General features: G+C 45.5%; 1 protein-coding gene across 8 annotated transcripts in view; it reads left to right on the top strand.

Annotated features, from left to right (window-relative positions):
• The window catches only part of ERI3 (ERI1 exoribonuclease family member 3), a 137,914-nt gene that overhangs the window by 68,931 nt on the left and 58,213 nt on the right, over positions 1-10,770 (top strand). For 7 of the 8 annotated variants that reach the window (XM_011945961.1, XM_011945936.1, XM_011945983.1 and 4 more), the window contains one exon: positions 4,712-4,784. In XM_011945961.1, the coding sequence (XP_011801351.1) occupies positions 4,712-4,784 (73 nt within the window). Of the gene's footprint in view, positions 1-4,711; positions 4,785-5,548; positions 5,633-10,770 lie in introns of all 8 variants that reach the window. The other variant, XM_011945954.1, reaches the window with a different exon arrangement.

Raw genomic sequence — 10,770 nt, 5'->3', positions numbered from 1 at the left:
TTGGTGTGCTGCACCCATCAACTCGTCAGCACCCATCAATTCATCATTTATATCAGGTATAACTCCCCAATGCAATCCCTCCCCCCTCCCCCCTGTTCTCTTCTTTCTAAGCGGGGGGAATGCTCTTTGCTTTCTTTTCTGTTATTCAAAAGGAGTAATAAAGGAAGTTGAGTATCTTGTCTCTTCTAATTTTCCCCTGGATGGAGTAGAGAGGAGCTGACTAGGGTCTGAGGGTAGGGTTTGTTCATCTGTTCTGGTGACCCTGAGGGGCCAGTGTGGTGATAGCAGGGTCACATGATAAATGCCAAGGGTGGACCACCTTTCTGGCCTTAGACCCCTAGTCTTTGGAAAGCAATCATGTCCCTTGAGCCCACAGGCAGGATTGGGGGGCCCTTCCTTAAAGGGGCCTCTTGCATTCATGAAACTGAAGGAACTTTTGATTTGGTTGAAAAAAATCTCATTCCTTTTTATGGCCTGGACATAATTGGCTCTTTTCTATTGGCCATCAATGATGTCATTCCGGCCCTCATAAAGAAGGGGAAATCATACCTGTGGACTCGGTGCATAAAATTTCATTGGGCAGCAGTAATAAGCATGACCAGATGATGTTTGGGCAGTTGGGGAGCTTTGTGCCCAGTGAATCCAGCTGCATGGAGACCTGGGCACCATAAACCTGCCTGCACATTCGTGCCCGCAGGCTAGTCCAGGGCCCACTGCCAGTGGCTCTTTTCTTGGAATCAGGATCTGGTAGGAATGTACAGCATTCAGACCCTTTGTCCCTGGGGGACTTTTTTTTTTTTGACAGTTTGGTGGTACCATGTACCCACTGATACCCACTGACCTTAGGCTCTTAAGAACCTTGAACCCAGGCGTGGCCTTGAGCAGTGACCACTATGCTACTTGCTTCTCTAAGGCCCCAGGCTTTGCCTTCCCAGGTACTGTAGAGAACCCTGAGTGTATCCATACAGCTTATGCCTGTGCAGTCAGAAGCTTTAGGTTCCATTTCTAGTACTACCCTTGGCTTGTTTGAGCAAATCCTTTTCTTCTCTGAGCCTCAGTTTCCTCGTTTGTGTAAGGGATGATGACCACTCTAACCCACTTTCTTCACAGATTTCCTGTCTTGATCCTCTCTAAGCTGGGGTAGGGTGTGTGATAGAGATGTGTAGCTGTCTTCCCATGAGGCACCTGCGAGCGCACATTCTGGCATTTGGTCCTATGTCTCTCATGAAGATGGGGCTGGGCCCTGCCACATTTGTATGGCTTGTGTCTTGGAGTCATAGGGCTAGGACCACCCAGAGGACTGTTCAGCAACCTGAATGCCTGCGAGTGAATCCGCAAACTGTGTGTGTACCTGCAAGTTGCTAGAGCCCCTGAGTGAGAGTTATAGTGCTTAACCCCCATGTGCATCAGTCAGACATGGAATTCAGAATGGCACTCAGAACTGCTGCTGAGCCATATCTCAGGCTGAGTGTCCAACCTGACAGTCTGGTCTGTCCTCAGTGTGGCCCCTCTGGGATAAGTCCTCGTCTGAGAAGGACAGGTATGATCCTACTGACCTAGACCCTTTCTAGACAGTGGAAATGTCTACAGCTGTGTCTTCCCTTAAAATTCTGCTAAAGAGAGTGCCCCTTCCTCTCCCAGGGCTAGCCAGAGCCAAAATCCTGGCCTGTGTCAACTAAAAGAGAGTGCTGCAGTTGGCTAGGGGAGAATAAGATTGAGGCTCCCTGCTTTTTGCTGGCCAGTCCCCCTGACTTATTCCCTTTGTAGATTCTGCTGCTTCTGGTGGCCCCCTTCACTCATAGACCTTAATGTGATTTTTCTAAAATAGCTGAGTTCAGCAAGGATTTTCACAAATACCAAGGATAAAGAACATGAAAGAAAGATTGAAGGAAATAGAATTATTGTCAGATTACAGTTCTGCTTTTTAGGCAACCACATTCTAGTTCCTAAGGCTACCTTTCATCCTTAAAAACCTTGCCTTATTTCCTCATGTTCTTGGTCCTTCATCCCACATGGGCACATCTGTCTGGATACTCCTTCATCATCTTGGCCTCAGCCAGAATTTCCCTTCCGGGAAACTGACCTGTTGTAGTTAGTGTCACTGCGCCACTTGGATGTTTGAGAGTAACCTGTTCTTCAGGTGAGATATCTTGGGTCTCATAAAAGTAAATCCTTACTAAACACTGCCTGAAACAAGGGGATCAATTTTCTATTAGTATCTGTCAAATATTTGAAGGGTAATGGAGGGAAGGCTGGACTGCTTTGAACTTTCTGGAGTGGAATCAGTCATCTCAACTGGATTCTTGTAGCCAAACTTTCTAGAAAAGGATTTTGCACTGGTAATCTCCACTATCTTATCTCTCACTCTTTCCACACTTTGCAGGTTTCCTTCCGCCTCCCACACTCAGCCCACTGATCCCCCTTTCACGAAGGTTATTTGTGACCTCCTCGTTACTCAATCCATTGGGTTTTTCCCAACTGTCATCTTGCTTGACCACTCTATGGCAGTTGACACTAATGACTTACATTTCAAACTCAAAAATCAGTTCTATATATTCCAAAAAGGGGAAGCACGCTTTTATCACAGTTTAGATTGACCACAGGTAATATGAAGTGAGGTCAAAAAGCATGTCTGACTTTAAGTGTCTAATACCCTGAGAAAGGTCTGGGGCCCTGCCCTTTGGGAATGGGGATAGGTTGGGTAAGTCCTGACTCATGGCATATTGTCTCCTGAGGAACTCTTAAAGTTGATAAGGATATGTGGGTTGGAGAAGAGGACTCTCATGGAAGCTTTCTAGACTCTCAGATCTTGGAAGGGTTCTGTGAGGAAAAGATGGAAGTCTTTTTCTCTGTATTTTCTAAAGACATACTTTGGACCAATGGGTAGATGTTACAGGGAGACAGACTTTAGTATTTAAGGAAGGATGTTCTAAGAATCGAGTCCAAAATTAGATCTGGCCGCTTCATGAAGTGAGGTCCTTGTGTGTGATGATGGTCTGATGGAGGTAACCTGGTTTCATTTTAGCTCAATAAAACTTGCAAGGCATTAGCCTGGGCCCTCTGCTTACCTCACTCTATACTGTTCCCAGGTGATCTGATTTACTCTCCTGGCTTTAATTTTACTTAAGTTATGTGAATGATTACATTAATAATTATATTAATGATTTGGCAATCCGTATTCTTATTCCAGACCTCTCTTCAAAACTGGATATCCAGTTGCCTCTGAGACACCATTTCACTGCCAAGTATCTCCTAGGCACCTCATACTCAGCAGACATCGAGTGCTTATTGTGTGTCAGGCATATATCTACAACTGCATTCCCAACCTCATGCTTCCTTCTAGTGGCATACTAAAGATGGGGCAGGGGAGCAGTTCCTCCCGAGTTTCGGCAGAAAGTGGGTATGCTACAGGTAGAGCATTTAAAAACAGTAATAAAATTGACCAAATGCTGGCTTGCTCCAGATGTCACATAGGCTGTCCATGCCACTGCTTCCTTCTTTGGATCCATCTTAGTGAGCAGCACGAAGCTAGCAACGTAGCTCTACTGTTTTCTCACTGGGCCACACATTTCATTTGGTCACGGAGGCCTCCTTTACATCTTAATGTCTGTTCCTTGATCACCACCTTTACCACTACTGTTTCTCTCTCCCGGCTCCTACCTTGCTCTTTTAGTCTATTATTTTTGCTGCCTCTAGTACAATCTTGGTAAATCACAACTCATCAGAGGCTCTCCATTGCCTGTGACAAAGCTCTTCTCTTAGGAATAAGACTATGATCTTTCCTGGCTGCTATTTCCAGTATTGTCTTCCTCCATTCTTGCATATGCCCCCATGCTCCAACTTAAGGCTGTTTTTGTCTTTCTTTCATTGCCCGTACCTCTGAACAAACTGAGCCCTTTATGGGCAAGAGTTACATCTTACTTTTTGACTCCTAAGTTCCTGACCCTCGTTAAGCATCAGTGCATGTTTGATTGAGTGGATTTGTCTGAGTAAAACAGCATCACCAACTAGAGGGGGAGATAGTTGATAAATTCTAATTTAAAGAAAAAAAACAAGAACAGACCCTTGATTTAAATTCTGACCTCTTCTTATCCTTCTGCCTGGCCTCTTCTCTATCTGAAACAAACCTCTAGCCAGAGGCTTAAATGTGAGCTGAAACCCCTGCTCATCTATCTCTAAATCATATGCTCTGCCTTTCTCTCCTCCTCTCTTGTCTGTCTGCCTCTCTGCTGTAGCAAAACAACAAACCAGTGCATAGAAAGAACATAGGCTTTAGAGTCAGACAGAACTGGGTTCAGTTCTTGGCACTATCATGTTTTAGCTGTGGGACCTTGTTTAACCTCTCTAAATCTCATTTTCTAGTCTGTAAAATGTAGACAACAGTACCTATGTCTCAGCATTGCATTGAAGATGAAATGTGAAAATATAAGGTGCTTGGCATACTGTAAGCCATTAGGAAATAGTGGCCTGCTGCTGTTATTTCGAAAAGAGTTTTTGGGCTCTCACACTTGGATCTGAGGGCTAGAGCTGGAGCCCAGTGTCCATGGTGCTGGAGGTGGGGTCCCTTTCTTTGGTGGGGTGGGACTCATGGCTAATGGATTGACCTTTTGAGGTCTGTTTGTCTTGTAGGCTCTGTTGGACTTCCTATCTTAAGACTTCATACCTGGGACATGGATGCGCCCAACTTGTTCTCTCTTCCCTTTTTTTGTAGGCTCCCAGGCCAGTGCCAGTACTTGGGCTTGCCAGTGGCGGATTACTTCAAGCAGTGGATTAATCTGAAAAAGGTACTGTGTCTGAGCTCCAACTGGGTGCTTCCCCTGGTGCTCTTGTGCTTCAGAGCTCCCATCCTTTGCTTTCTTTTCTTGTATCTGTTCTCCTTCCTTTTCTTTTTGTTCTTCTCTTTTCTTAACCTCTTCCTTTTCCTTAGCTAATATGCACTGAAATGTGGTTATTTCTGACAGTGGAGAGCTGCTTGGGGACCAGGCAGCTGGGCAGATTATGACACTGCCCTAGTTGGTGTCCCCCAGACATGCAGAGAAGTCCAGTTGAGGAGATTTCTGGGGGCTCTTGCTCAGAGCTGAGTCTGTGGGCAGAGCTGCCTTGTCTGTAGGAGAGACGTGGCGCTAGCTGAGCCTCTGGGAAAGTATTCTCCTTTGTTGTTATCATGAATGTGACCTCTGACCCTCCTGACTGGCCCTGATATATCACTCTAGTTGGGAGGCAGAGTTCATTTAAGTTGGCTTTGTTCCTGCCTTGCTCCAGGAGAGCCTGGTTCATGTGAGGAAGAGCCATGGAATCTAGAGTCCGGTTCCCTTTGGACATGAGGGCAGAGACTGGAATTCATGTAGCGTCAAACATCTGGGGAGCTGGCGCTGAGGCTATGGACCGACAAGGACCCTGTGTGGCTAGGATAGTGAGCCCTGGAAGAGAATGAATCATTTAGAAAACTGTACTTTCCTAGCAGAGTATCCCTGCTCTAGAGGGATCCTTGCTCTGGGAGGCCCAGTGCACTAAGGAGACTCACCTCTATAAATCATTCTGATCTAAGGGCAGCAGTCCTAGAGCAGCCTCAGGAGCTTCATGCTACCAGTCAGAGGAAGCTCAGAGAAAGGAGAACACACCAGGGGTCAAGGTAGTGGCTCCCAGGGCGCTTAGAGAAGAGAGAAGTCAAGGGGGGTGAGGCTAGGTATGGCAAGGATTTGAGTCTTGACCTGGGCATTCAAGGAAGGTGGGATATGGATAGGAGGAGAAGAGAATGCTTTCTCGGCAGGGAGGGCAGCATGCTTTTGGTGTGTGTGGGGGCTGGAGCTAAGCAAACATGTGGAGTAGCAGTGGAAGAGAAAGCTTTATAAGTATTTGTGCCACACTGACAATGACCTTGGACTTAGTTCCATACTTTGTGGCATCATTTGTGAAGTCCTTTGCTTTCCACTGGTGGACAGGTGCTTTGCACTTGGCTTGTTTGCAGTTTGACTCCTACCCCCCTTTCCTGCTGATCTCCCATGAAACGGGGCAACTGCTGCTTACTACTACTCTTATGCTGAAGAAACTAGGCACTGCCCTAGGTTTGGGCCTTGCCCTATGGCCTGCCTTCTGTCTGAAATGTCCCTCAGTCATCTTCATCGACATATTCCCTGCCCTGGAAGATTCAACTCAGTTATCACTTCTGAGAAGCCCAGCAGTCAGTCTCTTGCCTTGAAGTTCCTTGGCACTTGGGAAATCACTTATCTCAGTTGAAACTGAATCCATGTATATTTCCTTCCACACATGGCCGTCTGGATCACAGAGATGAAGTCTGGTTCCTCTCTGTGTCTCCGGTGGCTAGGCCAGGGCTGGGTATAGAGTATGTGCTTAGTGAGTAATTGCTGGCTGACGGATTCATCTTTGAGGACTAGTTCCACAGAGGTCCCCCAAGGCAGAGCTAGGCATGTGGGTGGGGCTAGACGTGTGGGTGTGGCGAGGCATGGACCCTGGAATATAGCATACCGGCTGTCAGAGCACATCTGAGCTGCTTGCTGGCCTCAGCAAATGCAATGTGAAGGCCCGGCCAGGCGAGGCAGGCGCTGACCATGAACAATTACCCTGTGAAGTTCACTAGACTTTTTGGTGTATGGATGGCTCCCTGCCTCCAGGTTCCTTGGCAGAAAGGCAGGAAAGCAGCCAACTAATGTTGTAACATTGCCACGCAGGGTCACCTTGGTGCTGCTGGCCCAAAGGGTGGGAGTAGAGGCAGGCTGCCCAGAGTCTGTTCAGCTTGGTTCCCCTGCAGACTGTGCTGACCTGAAGAGGAAGGGAATAGGTACAAGGGGAAACTGAGGACTCTGTTCCTAGTTGGCCTCGTGATTTCTTCGTGTGAGGTAAGCTGAGCAAGTCTGGGAGAACAAGGGGTCTAACCCCTTCCTCTCTGTACTCCAGCCACTTTGTATTGCAAGGGTGCTTAAAGGCCTGACAGGAGAGATGGCTTAACTCTGGACTTTAGCTCAGTCCTTACCAACAGCCATTCAGGACACAGAGGTTGCTGAGTCCTGGAGGCCCAGGGGCATGGTACTCTTTCTGACCTTTATGCTGTGTGACTTGGTGCAGGCTGCGCTAAGATTCCTGCTTAAAAAGAGTAATGATAAAAGCAAAGCCAGAGAGGTCATTGTCAAGGTTGCAGAAATATTATGTAAAAGCCTTACTCCATGCCTTGTGTCCCCTGTGTGACCCAGGCTCTGGTTCTCTACAGGGTCCCTTCCTGTCCTTGATCTTACTTTGTGTTTCCCCCTTCCCTTTCTTCTCTCCTCCTCCTCCACTCCCCCAGCAGAGCATTACTCCTTGAGAAAGGTGGGGAAGGTCCTGGTCTGCTTGGTCACCTGAGACTTGCCTAGTGAGTGAGCAACTGGGGATGAATTCACCATGCCTATTTCCTAAGACCTCTAATCTGAGAAGAGGCAAAATGTCTTTCAGCTGCCCTTACTTCTCCAGAAATGGTGTGGGTTGCATCAGGAAATAGGCACTTTTCAATGGCCAAGTTTCCACATCTCCCGCTGCCACCTACTTCCCCTGTAGCAGAGTGGAGCAGGCCCGTGTTTGCTGACATTTGGAACGTCATTGAATGATCTTATATTCTTATTGAGCTGTCAGCATAGAGAGGACTTGGGGCCCTGCTCCCAGCTCCCTCCAGGAGATCAGAGCTGTCACTGAGGGGCCAGAAGAATAAACACACACACACACACATGCATATGCATAAATATACACATGTATATGCATATGAATGCATACACCCCAAGTGAGTATACTCCAGATTGTATGTCTGTATCCATACATGTGTTCATGTATATGCACATATTCATATAAGCAGTCACCTGCAGAAGTATTTGGAGACATACCCAGACATGAAGGTGTTTATACATATGTATTCATAAGGTGTAAAGATATGTGCACACAGGTAAACATACATATATATGTATATATAAAATATATATATATCTTCATCAGTAAATGAATATTCTTTTTTGTGTGTGTGTGAGACGGGGGATGGGTCTCCTCTGTCACGCAGGCTAGAGTGCAGTAGTACCAACACAGCTCACTGCAGCATTGACCTACTGGGCTCAGATGATCCTCCCACTTCAGCCTCCCAAGTAGCTGGGACTACAGGTGCCCATCACTATGCCTGGCTAGTTTTTGTATTTTTTGTAGAAATGGGGTTTTGCCATGTTGTCCAGGCTGGTCTCAAACTCCTGGGCTCAAGCAGTCCGCCCTCTTCAGCCTCCCCAAGTGCTAAGGATTGCAGGCATTAGTCACCGTGCCTGGCCAATAAATATTTTGAATGCCTTCTGTGTGCCAGGTACTGTGTGAGGGCCTCAGGATAAAAGAAGGTAGATATTGAACAAATAATTTTAGTTGCATTGAGTAACACTAAACAGTTCAGAGTCATGGATCATATAAGAAGGAACTAACTTAATAGGGTGGGGTCAGAGAATTGTTTCCTGAGGAAGGGTGTCTAAGCTGAGACCTGAAGAGTGAGTTGGAATTGACTAAGCACAAAGTAGCATGTGACGAGAGACTGAGGTGAGGAGAAGCCTGGCAGCTTTATGAAACTAGAATGTAAGCTCTAGGAAGAGAAAGAATTTGTGTGTCTTGTTCACTGCTCTACTGCCATCACTCTGAATAGTTCCTGGCACACAGATGTTTAATCCTTATTTGTTGAGTGAATGAATGCCTAAAACGTAGTGAAGGTGGCAAAAGGAGAGTGGCATGAGATGAGGCTAGAAGGAAGTCAGGAGCCTATAGACCACACTTTGATTTTGACCTTGATGTTTAGGGTAAGAGGAAGCTATTAATGGGTATTAAATATAAGAGGGGTTCATCTGATTTGCATTCTAAGAAAGTTCTCTCTGCCTGTGGTGTAGAAGGAGTTAAGAGCAGATGCAGGAGACCAGTTGCTGGTTTTTCTTAATAGGGCTATGGCATTTTTGGGTGGGACAAATCATTGTGTGGGTGACATTGCAGAACTTGTAGCATCCCCACCCCCTGTTGATTGAATACCAATAGTGCCCCTCTCCAAGTCATTGTGATAATAAAAAATATCACCCCGTATACATTTCTAGTGGCCTGGCCAGGGTGGGAGTGGAGGAATACTGTCCTTGGTTGAGAACCACAGAATTAAGCTGTTTCTGTGGTCCAGGTGAAAGATGGTAATTACTTGGATTGAACTGGTAGCAGTGGAAATGTAGAGAAATGGGCCAATTCCTGAGTATTAAATGGTATAGTCGGTTCTGCTATAATGCAACATATAGATTTCTGAAAATCACTGTGCTAGAGAAAGTCATGCAATAAAAATTCAGTTAGTGACACATAAAAGATAGAAATCTAATAAAAATCGTAGCATAGTTTTACACATTAATGCTTAAGAAATACATAAATACCACAATAAATACGGTACTTTACTCTGTAAAACCCCAAAGTTTGCTTATAGAAATGGGCATGAGAAGGGTTGCAGCTTGTGAGTTATTGTGAAGTAGTGGAAGAAGATCATCTGAAATCAGATGGAAAATTGTAACCAGATGAATGTGGTCCATAACATGCGGTGATCTAGGTGACTGGTAGATGTTTAAGATGTGTGCACGTATGTGTTTTATATATTCCTACCCAGCCCTGTTCAGTGAGGTATAGTTTCCTGTGTTTATCTGGTGTTTCTTGTGAACAAAATTGCACATAAGCAAATGTAAAATTTGTGTTACTATAAATTGTTCCCAATACATCAGTTGCATTGGACAAATTTGCTGTTTCAACGAGTATTATAGTAGCACTGATTGTATAATAAACAGGAAATGGTGATTGGTTGTGAGGGTTGAGGATGAAGGAGGAGACCATGATGACCCTGGGATTTATGATTTGAGCAACTGAATTGGAGTGAGTTGACTGAGATAATGGGAGAAGGAGAAGTTTCAGGATTGGAAAAGAAGGTGAAGTCAGTGTGGGGCATATGAGTTAAGATGCTTTTGAGAAATTGAGGAGGCAGTTAAGTACATAGGTCTGGGGCTCAGGGGTCAAGCCTAGATAAGAGATGCAGATTTGAAGACCAGGCATGGTGGCTTATACCTATAATCCCAGTGCTTTGGAAGGCTGAGGTGGGAGGATAACTTGAGGCCAGGAGCTCAAGACCAGTCTGAGCAACATAGTGAGACCTCATCTCTACAAAAAAATTTAAAAATTAGCCAGACTTGGTGATGCGTGCTCGCAGTCCTAGCTACTTGGGAGGCTGAGGCAGAAGGATCCCTTGAGCCCAGGAGGTCGAGGCTGCAGTGAGCTATGATTGTGCCACTGCACTCTAGCCTGCAGTGCAAGACCTTGTCTCAAAGAAATAAAAAAATTGGCAGTGTTATTGGTCTGTGATTGATAATTAAAGCATGAAAGTGGTTGAGATTGCCAAAGAAGAGGGTATAGGGTGAGAAGAAAGCCTAGGACTGAGAAATATCAACATTTGCGAGATAAAGAAGGAATAGTCAAAAGTAGAAAGAAAATATAATAAATAGTCCTGAATTACAGATTGCATTTTGTGTGCTAGACCTGTGTTTTCCAACATAGTTTCCACTAGCCACATGTGGCAGTGTATCACTTGAAACATAGCTAGTATGAATGAAGAACACATTTTAAATTTTATTTAATTTTAATCAATTTAAATGAAAAACTTCCTTGGCCAGGTGCAGTGGCTCATGCCTGTAATCTCAGCACTTTGGGAGGCTGAGGTGGGCAGATCACCTGAGGTCAGGAGTTTGAGACCAGCCT

Source organism: Colobus angolensis, unplaced genomic scaffold, assembly GCF_000951035.1.
Source record: "Colobus angolensis palliatus isolate OR3802 unplaced genomic scaffold, Cang.pa_1.0 Scaffold106, whole genome shotgun sequence".
NCBI lineage: Eukaryota > Metazoa > Chordata > Mammalia > Primates > Cercopithecidae > Colobus > Colobus angolensis.
Note: the sequence above shows the minus strand (reverse complement) of the source record. Positions and strands in the feature narration are given on the sequence as shown.